This window comes from Anguilla rostrata, chromosome 19 (assembly GCF_018555375.3).
Source record: "Anguilla rostrata isolate EN2019 chromosome 19, ASM1855537v3, whole genome shotgun sequence".
Taxonomy (NCBI): domain Eukaryota; kingdom Metazoa; phylum Chordata; class Actinopteri; order Anguilliformes; family Anguillidae; genus Anguilla; species Anguilla rostrata.
The window spans coordinates 6378611-6398393 of NC_057951.1; the positions used below are offsets into that span (position 1 = coordinate 6378611).

A 19783-nucleotide genomic window follows, 5' to 3' on the forward strand; every position below is an offset into this window, starting at 1 on the left:
ACACACATACTCTCTCTCTCTCACACGCGCGCACACACACACACACACACACGCTGAGTGAAAAGTTCCTTTGAATCTGCTCCTTGTTTTCTCCAGTCCTTTTCATTATGGCTGGTCTTGCTGCAACTCCTTGCTTACGGAAATCAAATCCTGCTTGAAACACTAGGGGGCATCAAATCTCCACCACAGTGCGATTCGTTAAACCGTGGACCAAATTGTACAATTGCTACTGAAGTAATCAGAAGTCAACAAAATAAACAGTAGCTGTTAGTCCTTAATTACAGGGTAGAATCTGGTCTGTGAGCAGGCGCTGTATTTCCCTGTGGTGCTGTTCGAAGCTGTAATCTCACACAGATTCATCTGAGATGGAAACACTTGTGGACTCCACATACGCAATTTGTGGAAAACACTGTGGACACTCGTAAGAGGATGAATAAACGACTTATTTATCGGTCATGTATGAATCGTTAATCCAAGCCATTGAGTTATTTCCATAGGGGTCCTCGCACCCACAGGCAAGACAGGAACGGCTGAGTAACGCGTATATGTACCGTACGTAAGCACAGTAATAAATAAGGGCACAGAGATCATCATAACGCCGTTAACACTGTGCAGGGGACATCTGGCAGCGGCGAGGCAGCGGTACCTGAGGTCTCGCCCGTCGTTTTGGGGAGCCCCCCGGTCAGCAGCAGCTGCACGTCGCCGTAGTTCCTGCAGGTGACCTAAAACACGGGGGCGACACGCCAGCCTCAGTCACATTTCACCCCCCCCCTCATGAACAAAGCCGCTGCTGATTAGGAACAGGGGGACCCCCAAAACCAGGGGACCTGGGGCGCCCTCGGCAGCACGGTAGTAAACGAGGCTGCTTGTCAATCAAACAATTTGACGGAGAATTCGTTTTAGTGTTTAAATAATTCTGGATTAAATTATGATTCATTTTGAATGGGAGTCGATGGGATTTTTTTAATCCAAATTTGTCACGAGAAATTTTATCCACTAGTCATAGTTTTTAGCATAAGTGAAGAGCAATGGCTAAGTATTCTGATGAAAAGACAAGCATGACAATCATGTTGGGGGAAATACTTTTATTGCACACTATCCCTGGTCTACATGGTACTTCCTCGTGCATGTGTGTGAAGCAGGTTTGACATCTGTGCAGAACATCGCTCTGACCTTTTCCCCGGCGACGGCCTCCGTGCGGGTGAAGTGCGGCTGCGGGACGGGGGGCCCCCCCAAACGGACGATCCTCTCCTGCAGCCTCCTCTGGGCGTGCAGCAGGAGCGGGGTCACCGTCTGACTGTAGCTCTCTCTGGAACAGCCACCCAACATCTATTAAACACCCGGCCCGTGTGAATGTAGAGCTCTCTGGAACAGCCACCCAACATCTATTAAACACCCGCCCCGTCTGACTGCAGCTCTCTCTGGTTCAGCAACCCAACATCTATGAAACACCCGGCCCGTGTCCAAATTCAGATTGATGAAAAAAAAACACCCAGCAATAGGCGAGCTATAGATGAATGGTGTCGGCTGTAACCGGTTCCCACGGTAACCGGCCGTGCGTGTGCGTGTGCGGGCGCAGTGGGCGGAGTCACCGTGTGACGCGGTTGAACAGCAGCGCCAGGTGGGCCAGGGACTCCCACTTCTCCCGCCGGGCCAGCAGCTCCAGGCCGCGCAGGGCGAGCGCGCGCAGCCAGGCCGGGTCGGGCCCGGCCCCGCCCCCTGCCGCCTCCGGCTCCGCCCCCGGCTCCGCCCCCTCTGCCCCACTCTCAAACAGCTTCCACATCTGCAGAGATCAGCGTCGGGCGCTCAGCACGCTGGGATATATGCCGCACTGTTCCCAGAGCAGCAGAGCATGATGGGACAGGGCGCAATACTCTTGTACGGGGGTAACATAGTGTATAAATGAGTGTGAATTGAATGGCTGAATGTACATTAAGCATATCGTTGAATGGGTGAGAGATCTGGATTGAATGAGCTGGAGTGAATGAGTGAATGTTAAGTGTCTCTGAATGGGTTAGAAGTGCCGTATCAGTGAATGAGTGAATGCATTCAAAGCACCTGCAGTCTGTGCATCATGTCCATCAGCAAGTCTGTGGCCAGGGCCAGCAGGGGTGTGAGGGCGGAGTCCAGCTGCTCTGGGGACAGGGGGGCGTGACCCTGCTCCACCAATGAGGCGACCGCGGAGGCGTGGTCCCACAGCACACGACACACCCACTGCAGAGACGTCCAGAGACCCCCTCGATGGGCCAGGACCTGCAGCACACACACAAACACCCCCACTGTTACACTCACTCATACACACCTGCAGTTGCATGGACTACATGCAGTTACACTACATGGTCAAAAGTATGTGAACATCCGAACATCACACCAATATGCATTAATATGGAGTTGGTTCCCCTTTTGCTGCTATAACAGTCACAGTCCCATGGTTCTGTGGGGCAGTGTGTGTGTAGGAACAGTCACAGTCCCATGGTTCTGTGGGGCAGTGTGTGTGTAGGAACGGTCACAGTACCATGGCTCTCCTAAAATGCAGCAGCGCCTTGTCCAGGGTCTGTATGAAGTGGGAGGGGCTGGCGCCGGTGGGCGTGGCGCAGAGAAGGGACGGCCCACCGGGGCCTTGCTCATTGGTGAGTTGGGTGCGGGGCGTGTCTGCGTCGCTCTCCTCCTCACTCCCCGTCTGGCTGGACTCCTCCCTGCTGCTGTTTTTCCCCTCTGAGAGCGGAGGAAGAAAGAAAGAAAGGGGGGAGAGAGAGAGAGAGATACTGATTCTGCTCTGCTGTACACAGCAACTGAGACGTTATTGGTTTTTAGCGCTGTTAGCATTTGTCTGGCTTATTTCATGGCGCGTGAGGCGCGTACTTTCCCCGTCCTGCTGTGGGGGTGCTCCCAAACTGGGCTGAAGGGTGGGCTTGGCAGGGGGGGGCGGGAGCTGGGGGTCCCCGCTGCCCTGGGGTGCACCGCCCCGGGACACCACAACGCCACAGTGGGCCAGAGAGAAGAGGGAGGGGTCCAGCCGGCTGTACCTGCAAAACAGAGAGAGAGGGAGAGGGAGAGGGAGACTGTTTCACTGCAGGGGAGTCTTCACTAACTAACAGTGGGGTGTGATTACCTGTGCTGGACAGTGGGGTGTGATTACCTGTGCTGGACAGTGGGGTGTGATTACCTGTGCTGGACAGTGGGGTGTGATTACCTGTGCTGGACAGTGGGGTGTAATTACCTGTGCTGGACAGAGGGGTGTAATTACCTGTGCTGGACAGTGGGGTGTGATTACCTGTGCTGGACAGTGGGGTGTGATTACCTGTGCTGGACAGAGAGGTGTAATTACCTGTGCTGGACAGTGGGGTGTAATTACCTGTGCTGGACAGTGGGGTGTAATTACCTGTGCTGGACAGAGAGGTGTAATTACCTGTGCTGGACAGTGGGGTGTAATTACCTGTGCTGGACAGAGGGGTGTAATTACCTGTGCTGCACAGCAGATGGCAGTCTCTGCTCCAGACTCCTGCGCAGCAGGATCATGTGACTCAGGGCCACGCCGAGGTTGACATGGCAACGGCCGGGCCGCTCGTCAGCACACACCCGGCGCAGGCGCCTCCGACGCTGAGCCCGGCGCAGGAGGGGGGGCAGGAGGGTCAGCAGGACGTCCAGCGCCTCAATCTCCCTGGAGCCCGTTAAAAAAAACGAGAAACCACAAGACGCACGTCCACGTTCACACCAACCACAGCAGCCGATCATGAGCGCGTGTGACAGGCAGGGATAGGTCCGTTTCCACCGCTCAGCCCGTTCGCAAGGGCCAATGGGGTGCTATCAGTCGGACACAAAGTCGTTACGCTGCGTTCACCGAGGCAGCGTTAGCTGCCAGCGGCGGGCGCGCGCGGCGGCTAGCGACTGTGACCGCGGGGGACGGCAGGAGCACTCATCTCGCCTTTCCGCTTCGCGAGCTACGTTTGCGTTTGAGCGTCTGGCAGACATAAGCGCGCACGGAGCAGAGATCAGCGGCAAAACCAGTTTGTTCAAAACAAATTTTTTGGAAGACGTACGGATAAAAGTTTGTAAGTTAATTTAAAAAATTTGAATTCTGTCAAATGATTTTAAGACAGTTTTCACAGTGAAGCGCAGCACCGAGTGGCTCTACAACAGGAGCGCTCTGCGTGCGGCACGAAAGGGATCGTGGGGTCAGACAGACAGACAGACGAACAGGCAGTCAGAAGGACGGACGGACGGACAGACAGTCAGAAGGACGGACGGACAGACACAGTGGTTTCAGTAAAAAGCATTGCTCTGGTAAAACCTCTCGGTGAGCTCTGGCTTCAGAAGGCCCGTCTGTTTCCTCTGGTGACGGTCCTTCCTCTTCCTGTCCGCGGCGGTGGCGGTGGCGGTGCTGGTCTTCGTTTTCTGCACAGAGAAGGAACGCCAGCTCAGACTCCCCCCAGCCCAAAGAGGGAGGCGTACCCCAAAGAGACACAACAGGACCGGTGCGGTGGAGCTGGGGCGTCCCCTCGCTCACCTTGTTGTACTCGATGACGGATGATGTGTACTTCTTGGATTCGTCCTCGGCCCCGCCCTGGCCCCTCAGCTCTGTCGTAGCGATCTTCTTCAACCCCGTCATACCCTCGTCCCGTCTGACAACACCCCCCCCCCCCAAAAAATAATCAGACAGCGCTTCTCCAGTCAGCTTCACATTAAAGCTGGTTACCTTGTGTTGGCTCAGACCATCTGACATCCTAGGGATGATGTCATAATGGTAAAAGGCTGCAGATCTCTGCGCTGTGATTGGACAGAGATCCTGTATGATCTTGCTTCTCTTTGGCTACACAGAGAACGCACTGTTGCCCTGCCAATGCGCATGTTACGCACTTTCTCACACACACACCTGCAGAGCCAGCTCAGGATGCCCTGTCCCCACTCCAGCGCACACACACACACACACACACACCTGCAGAGCCAGCTCAGGACGCCCTGTCCCCACTCCAGCGCACACACACACACACACACACCTGCAGAGCCAGCTCAGGACGCCCTGTCCCCACTCCAGCACATGCTCCAGCCGGTCCTCCCGCAGCGCCCTCTGCAGGAGCGGCACGGCCAGCTCCAGGAAGAAGGCCCTCCTCTTCATCTTCATCACTGTGGAAGGGGCGGGGCTTAATTTCAGTTTTTTACGCCGAATCTGTTTCAGTTACGCGTCCGCAGTGCGCTGCAACGAAAGGCCGCGGTAAGGTCGCCGTGGGAACGCGCCGCGCGGGTCCCGGAGCGTTACCGTCTCTGAAGGCCGTCTGGGGGGGGCTGGTGCAGACGAGGCCGTAGACCAGGATGAAGTCCTCCTGGCCCGTCAGGTCCTGGAGCCCTGCGAGAGGTGCAACACGTTTCACTTTCTTTCACCTTAATGGAACAAACCAACTCTACGGCTGGGCAGAGATTTCGGGGCCCCTGTCCCGGAGGAGCCCGCAGCGTCTGCCGGTCTTTGTTGCGTTTCAGAACAAGAGAACGCTTCTGCGAAGTCGTTAATTGGCTGCCTTGTTTCCAAGGTTGCGGCAGGTGACGGAAAGGAACAGGCTGAAGCTGTCGAGGACTGTAGTTCCGATCCCTAAGGGAGATCAACTGAGAACTGGAGTCTCGTTTGCAAGTGATGAATCAATGTGGGGAAGGCAATTGAAGGGATCTCATTTTCAAGGGTACAAGGTGGTATGGCTGCTTAGCTTCAGCAGTTTGACATGAGAAGGGTGCAGGGTGCTGGCATCCAGCATCCTCATAGTCATGTGGCCTGCTGAATCATAGTCATGTGATCTGCTGAATCACATGACTATGTCCGCACATATAAACACAGTGCAGCGTGGGTAGGAGGGTCTCACCCGTGCCCTGGGGCTGTGCCGTGGCTGCTGGGGCGTTCTCCAGCACGCCGGCCTCCAGGGCCCTCAGCTGCGCGCTGGGCTCCTCGTCCTCCAGGCCCCAGCCCGTCTTCTTCTGGGGCCGCTCCCCCGGAGCCTGCAGGCGGGGGGGGTCACAGTCAGCACGTACTCTACACACCGCTACTGCACGCACAACTCAACACCGTGACTCACCGCTACTGCACGCACAACTCAACACCGTGACTCACCGCTACTGCACCTACAACTGAACACCATGACTCACTGTTACTGTGACAGTAACAATAGAAGTACAGTCACAACAGCGCTGTTACTGTGCTTACTGTGTACTTCTATGTGTTACTGTACCGACAACCATCCCGAACAGTGATTTCTGGTTACTGTGACATTGTGATTCCCTGTTACTGTGTTGGCTACTGTAAAGTATGTACAAGTAATTGAGAGAAACACTCATTGTTCCCTCAACAGGCTCCACGTGATTCTGTAGTCATGGAAACCTACCACATCCTGTCCAGCTGGGAGGGGCTTGATCGCTCCCGCCTGTGTGGCCACGCCCTCAGTGACCTCCTGCAGGAGGCTCTTCCCCTGATCGATCACTGCTGAGGCCAGGTGGGGCTCCCCGCAGGTACGCAGCACCTGCACACACAGACAGGAGTTACACACACACACACACATATGGATATGAGTTACGCACATACACACACACACATATGGATATGAGTTGTGCACACACACAGAGGCATAAGTTACACACACACACACACACACACACGCATGCGCAGAGGCATGAGTTACACACACACACACACACATGCATGCACAGAGGCTTGACACACACACACACGCAGCTGGCAGGCTAGCGCTACCTTAGCTAAGTAGAAGGTGATGCATGCCAGCATGTGCAGGAGAGGCTCTGCAGAGGCAGCCGGCCGCTTGTGTCTGAGAACTCCTGGGATCTCCAGCAGCACAGCGAGACACTTCAGCAGGACCTGTATCACAACACTACTGTCACAGCAGGGCCTGCATCACAACGCTACTGTCACAACAGGACCTGTATCACAACACTACTGTCACAACAGGACCTGTATCACAACACTACTGTCACAACAGGGCCTGCATCACAACACTACTGTCACAACAGGGCCTGCATCACAACGCTACTGTCACAACAGGGCCTGCATCACAACGCTACTGTCACAACAGGGCCTGCATCACAACGCTACTGTCACAACAGGACCTGTATCACAACACTACTGTCACAACAGGGCCTGCATCACAACGCTACTGTCACAACAGGGCCTGCATCACAACGCTACTGTCACAACAGGACCTGTATCACAACACTACTGTCACAACAGGGCCTGCATCACAAAGCTACTGTCTCAACAGGACCTGTATCACAACACTACTGTCACAACAGGGCCTGCATCACAACACTACTGTCACAACAGGACCTAACTGATAATTGGCATATTTATCAATGCGTTTCAATATCTTGTATTTTTTAATCGCATGTCCTTTCATTAATATTATCACATTTATGTTGAGTTAAGAACATTCTAACCACAAATGACCCTTAAAGGGTTAAATATTTCATGTCCCTGAGGGCTGACTCTCTGGACACGCCCTCCCTCCCATCCTGCCGACACCCCCGAGAGCCTCACCTGCACCCCGCTCTCAGACGGGATCTGGTGGTATATGAGCGGGGCGAGCAGCCCGTAACACCCCACCACGCCCTGCAGGGCGGCGCTCTCCTCCTTGAGCCTCAGGGCCAGGTCCACCGCCACCAGCATGCGCTCGCACTCCGCCAGCCTGGCTTCCTGTGGGCAACAGGAAGCTGTCGTCATTACCTGCACATGCAGACACGTGCACACACACACACACACACACACACACACACCTGTCCCCATACGAGAGAGCCTCCATCGACTAGCGCATCGCAGTACAGCGCCCCCTCCTGGATGCGAATGTCTGTCGCTATGAAGATGGAGGTGAGGAGGAGCTGCTGCAGGATAGGGGAGGCATGGGCCAGGGCCTCCTCCTTCAGCCTACACAACAGGAGGAGGTGTGGGGGAGAGAGGGAGGGAGAAAAGAAGTGAGAGAGAGGGAGTGAGGGAGAGAGTTGATATCTAATGCAGTTGATATTAGTGTTACTGTTCATTTGCACTTTTATTGCTTTGGAAATGCTATATTTATGGTATCTGTTATCATGTCAAAGAATATGCATTTCAATAGAGAGGCTCTGATCCCCTGTCACCCCTGACCTGGTCTGGGCGAGCCCCTCTGAGCTGCCGCCTGCCCTGGTTTCAGGAAGGGGACCCTGGGTAATGTAGTCCCAGAGCTTGCCGCACGCCTTCTTGGCCAGCACGTAGTGCCCGGTCCGATACGCCGCCTGAAACGCCGAAAGCGAAACGGTCACGGCTGGGCGCCGCTTTCCCGCCGCGGTCCGCTCCGCGGGGGTCAGGGCGGCGCCTCCTCTCGTACCTGCGCCAGGTGCGCCCAGGCGGTCGGCAGGGGGAGGGGCAGGGAGGCCAGCAGGGGCGCGGTGCTCTCTCCCACGGACCCGCCCACCAGCTTCCCCTGGGCGTCGTAGGCGGCCACGGCGAAGACGTACTTCCTGTTGGGCTCCAGGCCCTCCACTCGCAGCACACACCCCCCCGGGACAGGAACCTGGTGGGGGGGGGGGGGAGACAGGGTGGCACAGGGCTGAGACCTGTCTAAAACCCACAGGCTAGGATTCATTCACAACTCCAGTTTGATGAGTTGCTTAGTTAGCCATCGCTGAAGTCGCTAAACTGTCTGTGATGACAAAAGACCAACTGTCACTTTCAATTGTTTAACTTCCTTTAATTGTCCAAGTTAAGATTGAATGTGAAATTAATTCTGAGCTTGGAATCGTAATTCCCAGGCCAATTCCATAGCAACAGATTAGGTTGGCGCTCTTTTTTTGGGAGGAAACCCCGCGGACCGGGCACCCTCACCTCTTCTCCTGTGCCCAGCAGGTGGCAGTCTCTCAGGCGCGCCTTCGGGCTGACCCCCGTGGCCTCGCGTCCGTAGAGGGCGTACCAGCACACCTGGACCGGGGGGTTGGGGGGTGGGGGGGGTGAAAGGACCGTGCAGAGAAGCTTCCATTACAGAACCAGTGACTATGCTACGCTTATAGCAGCTTATACATATACACACATATTTATATACAATATGAATATATACATATTTTGGTTGCACCTTCCATTGACGCTCTTCAAAGCAATAAAAAAATTTCAATAATAATATTCAAACAAATAAGGACACAAATAAAAATGGTAGCACGGCAGGGGAAATAGCCGATAAACCGGAAATAAAACTACGAATAACAACTCCAGTGAGGCATCCGGCCTCAAGAAAAAACGTGATTCAATAAATAAATATAAATACAAACGGTGAACATGTGAGGGATGCTAAAAAGTGAGCTTAAAGCTGGGTTTTGAGAAGATATTCGGCGACAGATAGTGATTCGGACGCTGGGACGTCCCGCCGGTAGAGCACGGGGTACCTGCTTGTCCGGGGCGTAGGGCGCAGGGGCGAAGCTCATGGACCGGTGCGTGCGGGACAGCAGGATGGGGGGCGGGGCCGCCCTGCCCGTCTCAGCCCTCCAAGCCCTGCCATTGGCCAGCCGTCTCTCCTCCTCCTGTGCTTTCTCCACCAGGCGGGCGGCGTCCTGAGAGCAGACAGTTAGCACACGCTCGTACCCAGGGCCACCTATATATATATTCTGTATACACCTATATATATATATTTACTCTGAACCAGTTCAGGTTATGTACAACAGCAATGCCACACATGACAGATCAAGAGGTAAACGCCTGCAGTTTTTTTTTTTTTTCCCCGGTTGTGAGTCTGCACGTGTGTTTGTGACGAACTGTGGGAAGGGGATTGCAGTTTTATCGCGATTCGGGTTTTGTCGCTGAGCGGGTGAGGTGAGGCGGGGCGAGGCGCCCGCAGTGCCCTGACCTCCAGCAGGTCCTTGGGAGCCGGGCTGCCGCGGTCCTTCTCGCGGGTGAGCAGGGCCTCCTGCATGAGGAGCACGGCCCTGGAGACCCCGTTCCTCCCCGTCCGGTCGGGCGGAGGGCGATCTGGGCCAGCACATAACGCAGAGTCCTGTGTCAGTACCAATCCGCCACTGGGGCACCCCAGCGTGTCTACCCAGTGTTGGTACCACTACTGGTGTGAATCCACTCATAATTTCTGGGACACAGCACATTTCATGACGTAGCTAACTTCATAATTCTACTCTGTATGCCTAATCCAAGTAACCAATAATTTGCCGAAGTCACCTTAACATTCAGGACACTTTTATTTTACTATTTTTTTTATAGTTACATAATTATGGAAGGCAATCTCTTGCTCTGCGTACTATGAATATGATCTCTAGTACACCACTTTGCCAGTTTTAACAATAATTGAGGAATTTAGACGATCTCAGGCAGTACACAGCGAGGCCTTACCTTTATCTGCCGCAAGGCATTCTGGGATGTTGGAGGACTTACTCACCCGGGCAGGCGTCGAGTAGCTTGAGGAACACTCTGTGTTGGACTGCCAGCAGCTCCAGATGAAGGTCCATTATTAAGGAGGTGAACGAGGAAGTGTCCTGGGGCTTCCTCCCTCCACTTGCCCCGCCCTCTGACTCCACCCCTCCTGACTGTGACATCATAAAGGGGACATGTCACATTATGTTTCTTACCTGTACTGAGAGTCAGCTGTCCAGCTAAAACCACTACAGACTTAATGGCTAAAATAGTGAAAAAATATTTGTGTTAACCGGTGCAGTGAGCGAATAAGCATGCAAACATTATGGAAAAAATATAGCCATCCTCACTGTGTGCTTTTTAAATGTTTGAATCTCGTGACGTGCGCTGATTCAAGCAGTTGTGCGTTTTCATTAGCCGTATCAAAAGGTCTGAAAAAACGATCCGTCGGTAACCGCTTTTTTCACGCGGTCAGAAATGTGCATTGTTCACATCCCTAGTTATTACCTGCAGGTGGGCAGAGTCACGGGTGGCGGTACGTTCGTGCGCGAGGAGGCGGGCCCGACTGCGGGACACGCCCTCCACACCCCTCTCCACCACCTCCCACACCGCCCGCAGCTGCTCAGCCCTGGGCCTCTGCAAAAACACACAGGCATGCGTGTATGTGCACACCGCACCAACACTCACGTGTATACCGTAATAACACATACATGTGCACGTATGTGTACGCCACATGAATGTACACATGCACCAACACACAGGCGTGCACTAAAGCCTACCTTAAAAACGGGCGGCACGTCGCACTGCAGGATGCTGGAGGCCGAAATCAGGCTGGCATCTTCAGAGGAGGCTGCAGAGCGTGTGGAACGGGTCACATGGTCACTGCAAAGCCTTCACACTGAGATGGAGGTACAGAGCCCAGCACTTTACCCCACACTGCATCCAAAACACTGATGTTCTCTGTGTGTGCTGTACCTGCAGTATTGAGTACTGAGAGCAGTGTGTGCTGTAGTCTAGTGTGTGCTGCAGTACTGAGTCTCTCAGTGTGTGCTGTAGTATTGAGTCTCTCAGTGTGTGCTGTAGTATTGAGTCTCTCAGTGTGTGCTGTAGTATTGAGTCTCTCAGTGTGCTGTAGTATTGAGTCTCTCAGTATGTGCTGCAGTACTGAGTCTCTCAGTGTGTGCTGTAGTATTGAGTCTCTCAGTGTGTGCTGTAGTATTGAGTCTCAGTGTGCTGTAGTATTGAGTCTCTCAGTGTGCTGTAGTATTGAGTCTCTCAGTATGTGCTGCAGTACTGAGTCTCTCAGTGTGTGCTGTAGTATTGAGTCTCTCAGTGTGTGCTGTAGTATTGAGTCTCTCAGTGTGCTGTAGTATTGAGTCTCTCAGTGTGCTGTAGTATTGAGTCTCTCAGTGTGCTGTAGTATTGGAGTCTCTCGGTGTGCTGTAGTACTGAGTCTCTCGGTGTGCTGTAGTATTGAGTCTCTCAGTGTGCTGTAGTACTGAGTCTCTCAGTGTGCTGTAGTATTGAGTCTCTCAGTATGTGCTGTAGTATTGAGTCTCTCAGTATGTGCTGTAGTATTGAGTCTCTCAGTGTGTGCTGTAGTATTGAGTCTCTCAGTGTGTGCTGTAGTATTGAGTCTCTCAGTATGTGCTGTAGTATTGAGTCTCTCAGTGTGCTGTAGTATTGAGTCTCTCAGTGTGCTGTAGTATTGAGTCTCTCAGTGTGTGCTGTAGTATTGAGTCTCTCAGTGTGTGCTGTAGTATTGAGTCTCAGTGTGCTGTAGTATTGAGTCTCTTAGTGTGCTGTAGTATTGAGTCTCTCAGTGTGCTGTAGTATTGGAGTCTCTCAGTGTGCTGTAGTATTGAGTCTCTCAGTATGTGCTGTAGTATTGAGTCTCTCAGTGTGCTGCAGTACTGAGTCTCTCAGTGTGCTGTAGTATTGAGTCTCTCAGTGTGCTGTAGTACTGAGTCTCTCAGTGTGCTGTAGTATTGAGTCTCTCAGTATGTGCTGTAGTATTGAGTCTCTCAGTATGTGCTGTAGTATTGAGTCTCTCAGTGTCCTGTAGTACTGAGTCTCTCAGTGTGCTGTAGTATTGAGTCTCTCAGTATGTGCTGTAGTATTGAGTCTCTCAGTGTGCTGTAGTATTGAGTCTCTCAGTATGTGCTGTAGTATTGAGTCTCTCAGTGTGCTGTAGTATTGAGTCTCTCAGTGTGTGCTGTAGTATTGAGTCTCTCAGTGTGCTGTAGTATTGAGTCTCTCAGTGTGTGCTGTAGTATTGAGTCTCTCAATGTGCTGTAGTATTGAGTCTCTCAGTATGTGCTGTAGTACTGAGTCTCTCAGTGTGCTGCAGTACTGAGTCTCTCAGTATGTGCTGTAGTATTGAGTCTCTCAGTGTGCTGCAGTACTGAGTCTCTCAGTGTGCTGTAGTACTGAGTCTCTCAGTGTGCTGTAGTATTGAGTCTCTCAGTGTGCTGTAGTATTGAGTCTCTCAGTGTGCTGTAGTATTGAGTCTCTCAGTGTGCTGTAGTATTGAGTCTCTCAGTGTGCTGTAGTACTGAGTCTCTCAGTGTGCTGTAGTATTGAGTCTCTCAGTATGTGCTGTAGTATTGAGTCTCTCAGTGTGCTGTAGTATTGAGTCTCTCAGTATGTGCTGTAGTATTGAGTCTCTCAGTGTGCTGTAGTTTTGAGTCTCTCAGTATGTGCTGTAGTATTGAGTCTCTCAGTGTGTGCTGTAGTTTTGAGTCTCTCAGTATGTGCTGTAGTATTGAGTCTCACAGTGTGCTGTAGTATTGAGTCTCTCAGTATGTGCTGTAGTATTGAGTCTCTCAGTATGTGCTGTAGTATTGAGTCTCTCAGTGTGTGCTGTAGTATTGAGTCTCTCACTGTGTGCTGTGCCTGTCTTCTTCCCAGACTTCAGCAGGGCGTCAGCTCCCCCCTCCAATATGGCCGCCAGACGCAGGGTCATTTCAGCCACGGCCACAGGGTCCGATAGGCCCAGCTCACAAGTGTGAGCCACTTCACTGAGCACGCTCAGAACCTGTACCCACTTGACACAGACCACATCATCTGTGAGTGCCAAGCAGCTTCATTTCATTTCAGTAAAGCTTTATTTAACCAGGCAGGTCAACAGATACTTCACCTCTCTGTCGTCGTGAGAACCTGGGGTGCTACTGCGGGCGGTAACACACAGGAAAGGGGTGTGTGTGTGTGGTGGGTGAGAAGGGGGGGGGGCGTGTAGTGCGGGAAAGTGGGTGTGGTTTTGTTGCTAAGCACCTTGGCGTAGTTCTCCAATCGATCCTGACTGCGGGAGGAGTCCCAGTGTCCCGTCTGGGCTCTCTGGAATACCGCCTTGCACCTGAGCCACAGAAACTGCACAATGTCCAACACCAGGTCCCTGTCCGGCTGCACATCATGTCCACAGAGGTGCTGTAGATGAATGGGTCTGTTACAGGGCTCAGAGATGCTGTAGATTAATGGGTCTGTTACAGGGCCCAGAGGTGCTGTAGAACAATGCGTCTGTTACAGGGCTCAGAGGTGCTGTAGAACAATGGGTCTGTCACAGGGCTCAGAGATGCTGTAGAACAATGGGTCTGTACACCAGAGGTGCTACTGCGGCGGTAAACACTGGGTAGCTGATGTGGTGCTGAAGGGCAGGAGCGTGAGTGGGCAAAGTGTGATGGTGTTGTCACCAGCTGCAGTTCTCCAGTCCTGACTCTGGACATCACCATGCTCCGCTGGGCTCTTCTGGTCGCCTTGCACAGCACAGAATGCACAATGTCACACAGTCACTGTCAGTGCAAAATGTCACAGAGGTGCTGTAGATAATGGGTCTGTACAGGGCTCAGGATGCTGTAGATTAATGGGTCTGTTACAGGCTCAGAGTGCTGTGAACAATGTCTGTACAGGGCTCAGAGGTGCTGTAGAACAATGGGTCTGTCACAGGGCTCAGAGATGCTGTAGAACAATGGGTCTGTCACAGAGATCCTGTACCTGAGCTGAGCTGCAGACGGTGCTGTGCAGCGTTTCCACCAGCTCCAGCATCTCCTCTGACACTGACATCACCTGCTGCCGCTCTCTTTCTGTGGGCACGCACACACACACACACACATACACACGCACAAAATTCAAGCACATAACGGCTTGACTGTGGTGCCCGAGGCCAACAGTCGTACCTTCTATGGTACCATTTATTCAGAACCCCTCCCCTCACTCCGGGTGCTTAGTGAGCCCTGCACTCAGTACTGACCGCGGCCCCCGTCGGCGCTGCTGTCCCTGGGGGAGTGCCTGAGCCTCTGCGGCCCCAGCAGGGGCTCCATGGCCATCAGCAGCGTGAGCTCCAGCGCCGCCCGCCGCCACGGCTCCGCCTCCCGCCCCTGCCACACAGCCGGCAAACAGAACCACTTAACCCAACCGAGGTGTGAGGTCACAAATGTGCGATCGGAGTGTTCTTAGCTGAACGTTCTAATGCTGATGTCACAGTCGCCGCTGCCAACTGAAAGCAATGGAGTTCTAGAATATTGACCTTCTGAAGAAACATTCCAAAACACCTGCTCTTCAAACAGACCTTAACAGAACCTAACAGAACAGCCCGAGGCCCAGTTATAAGAAATGATGGGGTGGGGTGGGGTGGGGTGGTCACATGGCTTACTTGCAGCAGAGTGAGGAGGGCGCTGGAGAGGCGAGAGAAGGCGTCCCACTGCTCGTACCGAAACAGCAGCTTGGCAAACTTCACCGCTGCCTCCACCGACACCCGGTTATCGCCTGAGAGCAGAAACGTAACCCGTCACACACACTCACGCACGCACACACACACACGCACGCACACACACGCACACACACACACACACACCCTGAGAACAAACTGAGCTATTCCCATTGTTTTCATTCCACCTCGTTTACACAGTTGCCCTGATAGTTTAGACACTTTCTGTAATTTGACTTTTTTTTATAGTTATAAAATATAGTTATATAGAACGTATAGTTAAGTCATTCCCATCAGACATGGGCCTAAATTTGACAGGAAGGTGAAGTGCTCTGGGATAATGTGAATCTGTGATATTTGGGGAGGTCAGATGTGTCACATTGGTACCGTTTGGACGCAGACACTCACCAGCCTTTGCTAAATCCAGCAGAGAGGAGGGGTGCGGTGCGATCCCACTGATGTGTGCGGGAAGGCTCTGCTCATTACTGACCTCACCTGCGCCTGCAACAGACACACACACACACACACGCACACGCATACACGCACACACACACACACACACACACCACCGCACACACATCCGCGCACACGACACACAACCAAAACACACCAACCACAAGGAGGACCCCAGTTTTTTAGTTTAACATAAGATGAAGAGTGATCCATTATTTTCATTAACAGTGCATTGTGGGAGATTGCGCTGACCTAAAGAGCTAACATTTTAATTCAGGTAAAATCCCCAAAGACTAGGCTAAAGACATATTTTCTGAAATGCCTAGAACAAAGTTGTGTAATTGTTATTTCACAATTCATGCATTGTGTGCATTTCTTTGAGACTTTGAGACCTTGAGACACCTGAGTGTTTGAAACGTATTTGACAAATAAAATGCATTACGTATTTATGTATTAATTTTTGGGTTTATTTACCTGCCAGAATGCTGATGCCAGCAGAGAGCAGCTCCAGGGCCACCTCCTGCATTTCGGGCTCCTCGGGGCCCCCCGTCTGCAGGGGCCGGAGCGAGCCGTCCCACAGGGCCTCCGTCAGGGCCAGGAAGCGGGCGGCCCCGCCCTCGAAGAGCCCCATCAGAGCGCGCTCCGTGGGTGAGCGGGGCCAGGGCGTCTGCAGGGGGGAACCGGAGAGAGAGAGAGAGAGAGCGAGAGAGAGAGAGAGAGTCAACGGTACCAGTCAAAGGGCCCTGGTCCCTAATCGATAAGCTGTTCTCAAACACGAATTAGAAAGTCAACCATTTATTTTGAGGTATACTGAAAATGTATGTTGTTTTATTTTCCATGTGTGTCACGCAGTCCTCCTCAACCCGTTCATGACCCAACAGTAGGTCCTGAACTACAGCTGGGAAGCCACTGAACGTAAGATGAACCGTTATTTTAATTTCCCCACTACCTCAGTCTCCCTGACTGCAGTGCATTGTGGGATATTGCACAGTGACCTAAAGAGCTAGTACGCAGCACCCAAAGGGCTCAGTTGTCAACATCATGACTCCATGCATTCAGAAGAGGGATGGTGCAGTAGTTTTTGTGGGCTCACGGATGAGGAGAGGGGCATACCGTCTTGGCCTCTTTGAGGTTGCTCTTCAGCCGGGGTCTGAACAGGCCTTTGGGCCTCCTCCTGGGCTCGTACACAGACCTTTTAAACAACATCACAGCCAGCTGTGCACCACAGAGACAGGCCCGTCATTACTAATATTCATGGTGATGTCATCAGTTTACGTACAGCAGAAACACAGGTGCACACAATCAAGGGATTGTGGCCCCCTCGAGGGCAATTCACCATTTTCACACACAGATACCTTGATTGTGGCCCCTTTGATGGGCATTCACCATTTTCACACACAGATACCTTGATTGTGGCCTCTTTGAAGGCTTCCTGGGTCTGAGTGGACGTGGGTGAGCTGCTCATTTCCGCCAGTTTGGCCAGCTCGCTGACTTTGCCCAGGGCTCTTCGTGCAAACACCTGGAGTCAGTGTGGAGGGAAGGAGACAGTGTAGATAAGCCTGAGGCCCCGCCCAGCCTCACCATGCCCCGCCCCCATAGCCCTCCCCGGCCCCACCGTGCCCCGCCCCCATAGGCCCTCCCAGCCCACCGTGCCCCGCCCCCATGGCCCTGCCCAGCCTCACCGTGCCCCGCCCCCATGGCCCTGCCCAGCCTCGCCGTGCCCCGCCCCCATGGCCCTGCCCAGCCTCGCCGTGCCCCGCCCCCATGGCCCCGCCCAGCCTCACCTCAGCCTGCACTCCGGCCTGGCAGCTGTAGTAGCACTGGCAGGCAGCGCAGTAGAGTGTGGTCCTCCAGGCCAGGAAGCTCGGGCTCATTAGGGGGACGGAGGTCTCCAAACACACGCAGGCCCACACTAGATACTCCAGAGCCTTCAGAGGAACCATCCAGGTCCACACATGCACCCACACACACATATGCACACGCACACACGCACACACACACACACAGTTTTCTCATAAAGTCAACTTTTTTTTTTTTAAACATCCAAGTCAAAAATATGAGCTAAGTACACCAAGGTGAGCCATTGTCGTTGTGTGCAGTTTTACCTGTGAGCACAAATTCAGGGACATCAGAAATCTGCAGATGTTGTAGATCTGCAATGAGCCTGCAGGGGAATCACTGTGTATTAAACCACCTAATAATACATTCAGTTCTCTCTCAGGACTTACACTGCACAGATAGGTGAAGCCCAACTCATTCCCAGAATATTCTGTGTGTGAGAGAGAGTGATATCAGTAGTGTGTGTGTGTGTGTGTGATATCAGTAGTGTGTGTGTGTGTGTGTGATATCAGTAGTGTGTGTGTGTAAGTGATAGCAGCAGTGTGTGTGTGTGATATCAGTAGTGTGTGTGTGAATGATAGCAGCAGTGTGTGTGTGTGATATCAGTAGTGTGTGTGTAAGTGATATCAGCAGGGTACCGTTGTAGAGTATCCAGCACAGGCTCTCGTGGGGCAGCAGCGCCTGCATCATGATGCGCAGGAAGCTGAGGATGTGCTGCAGTCTCTGCACCCTGCTCTGGTCCCACTGCTCCCCCCCGCTCCTCTCCAACAGGAAGGAGCACAGACTGAGACCCTGCAGAGCATGGAGCTGAGACACACACACACACACACACACACACACACATTAAAACATAAACATGCACACACACACACATATACACACGTTAAAACATACACATGCACACACACACATACAGTAACCAGTGCATCCTGCTGAAGCCTCACCGTCAGCCCTGTCCTTTCCGTTCCAAAGCCCTGGGGGAAGAAGGTGCTGTTGAACTGGCCCACATCCCTGATCTCCTCTATGCCTGCAGAGCAGTACTGCTGCAGGTAGCGCCCATAGCCCTGCTGGATGGCCAGCCTGTACAGCTGAGAGAGAGAGAGACATAGAGAGGGGGAGGGGGGGACAGAGAGAGAAAGAGAGAGAGAGAGGGAGAGGGGGGGCACACAAACAGCCTGTCACCAGCCATGCCTGCACAGCCTGTCACTGACCTCTTACAGCTTCTCCATGGGTGATGGCACATCGTTTAGCAGATGTTCGTCTGCCAACTGTGTGATCGGTGCGTTTCTGCGCAATATCAGCCACTGTACCCGCTCGCGTGGCACTTGTTTGATGAGGTCATTGTACAGAACCCCGCTTTACCTCACACAAGAACACCCACCTTCACGTCCGAGAGAAAGTCCGCAGTCCGCAACACGCGCTCTTCAAAACAACAGGCCGGCAGTCGGTCGTTATACTTGTTCCATATTTCAAACAAGATTTTTGACCTGTCATAGAAATTCAGAGAGAGCACTGTTAGACTTTGCGGGTTCCTTCAGTCTAAATACCTCAAAATGAAATGAAATTGTGTTTTTGAAAGTTGTGTTTTTTAAGCGGTTCCCGGGCTCGGTCCCGTGTTTGAAAACTGTTTTCGTTACAGCCGGTATGTTCATCATACAAGGTTGCTGAAAAAGTGTTTAACCATAATTCATTACTCTAAAAAAAAATGGATTATTGCCATTTGATTGGTCCCTGAACTCTACATTTTCCACCTACGGTTAGGTTTCAGCATGAAGGCGTTTATGCGTTTATCAGTTAGAAGGTCATCATCCTTCAACAGACATTATGAAAGTGTCTTAAGTGTCCCAGGTGAGATGTGGTCATGTAGAAATTTAACCTGCATGATCGTCATCTACCTGTAGCTCTTTTGGCTGAAAAGGAGGATATAATTTATGGTCGCACAGTAGCTTGTCAATCAAACTAATCATCGCAAATCGTATCGTAAGTTACCATTTCCACATAGACCAAACTTGATCTTGCTCGTCAGCCTTCTTACCCTTTTGCATAAGACGTCTGGTCGAAGTTTGGGGAAGTAACAACCTTCTTCATAAAGAGCTTAAACTCCTTTATTTCGTTGTTAAACACTGTGACGACAGGATCCTTCTCGTGTGTTTTGCCATAGTGCGTAGCCGGCACAGAATCCATTTTTGTCAGTAAAATTAGTCTGACCCTCCAAGAACAAGATCATGCCTCAGCAGCTGGAAATCGAAGGCCGCTGTCATGACAACGAACACAAACCAGTGACAACCGGGGGCGGGGTCTGTTTACAACGAGCACTACGATAAGCGAAGGTTGTTTAAGTCAGCAGCCATGAAGGGGTGTTAACATACGCAACTTACCTCGTTTATGAGGGTTAAAGCCAATTATTTGTTTTTTAATAG

At 52.4% G+C, this 19783-nt stretch overlaps 1 protein-coding gene across 1 annotated transcript in view; it reads right to left on the reverse strand.

The window, feature by feature from the left end:
- The window catches only part of cfap54 (cilia and flagella associated protein 54), a 35943-nt gene extending 16275 nt beyond the window's left edge, over positions 1 to 19668 (reverse strand). Inside the window, exons 1-39 of the mRNA XM_064319528.1 lie at positions 19399 to 19668; positions 18745 to 18850; positions 18308 to 18451; positions 18002 to 18170; positions 17630 to 17688; positions 17309 to 17452; positions 16930 to 17043; positions 16638 to 16739; positions 15999 to 16191; positions 15480 to 15572; positions 15018 to 15130; positions 14616 to 14742; positions 14333 to 14448; positions 13643 to 13885; positions 13265 to 13415; positions 11149 to 11219; positions 10877 to 11005; positions 10395 to 10542; positions 9855 to 9976; positions 9397 to 9561; positions 8846 to 8938; positions 8349 to 8534; positions 8129 to 8256; positions 7765 to 7912; positions 7529 to 7684; positions 6731 to 6853; positions 6366 to 6500; positions 5850 to 5982; positions 5258 to 5344; positions 4998 to 5124; positions 4508 to 4622; positions 4292 to 4395; positions 3464 to 3661; positions 2863 to 3026; positions 2516 to 2715; positions 2059 to 2253; positions 1593 to 1783; positions 1174 to 1309; positions 647 to 722 (exon numbers count right to left, since the gene is read on the reverse strand). Of these exons, the coding sequence (XP_064175598.1) occupies positions 647 to 722; positions 1174 to 1309; positions 1593 to 1783; positions 2059 to 2253; positions 2516 to 2715; positions 2863 to 3026; positions 3464 to 3661; positions 4292 to 4395; positions 4508 to 4622; positions 4998 to 5124; positions 5258 to 5344; positions 5850 to 5982; positions 6366 to 6500; positions 6731 to 6853; positions 7529 to 7684; positions 7765 to 7912; positions 8129 to 8256; positions 8349 to 8534; positions 8846 to 8938; positions 9397 to 9561; positions 9855 to 9976; positions 10395 to 10542; positions 10877 to 11005; positions 11149 to 11219; positions 13265 to 13415; positions 13643 to 13885; positions 14333 to 14448; positions 14616 to 14742; positions 15018 to 15130; positions 15480 to 15572; positions 15999 to 16191; positions 16638 to 16739; positions 16930 to 17043; positions 17309 to 17452; positions 17630 to 17688; positions 18002 to 18170; positions 18308 to 18451; positions 18745 to 18850; positions 19399 to 19547 (5353 nt within the window). The 5' untranslated portion in view covers positions 19548 to 19668. The remainder of the gene's footprint in view (positions 1 to 646; positions 723 to 1173; positions 1310 to 1592; positions 1784 to 2058; positions 2254 to 2515; positions 2716 to 2862; positions 3027 to 3463; positions 3662 to 4291; positions 4396 to 4507; positions 4623 to 4997; positions 5125 to 5257; positions 5345 to 5849; positions 5983 to 6365; positions 6501 to 6730; positions 6854 to 7528; positions 7685 to 7764; positions 7913 to 8128; positions 8257 to 8348; positions 8535 to 8845; positions 8939 to 9396; positions 9562 to 9854; positions 9977 to 10394; positions 10543 to 10876; positions 11006 to 11148; positions 11220 to 13264; positions 13416 to 13642; positions 13886 to 14332; positions 14449 to 14615; positions 14743 to 15017; positions 15131 to 15479; positions 15573 to 15998; positions 16192 to 16637; positions 16740 to 16929; positions 17044 to 17308; positions 17453 to 17629; positions 17689 to 18001; positions 18171 to 18307; positions 18452 to 18744; positions 18851 to 19398) is intronic.
- Positions 19669 to 19783: the final 115 nt, after the last annotated feature.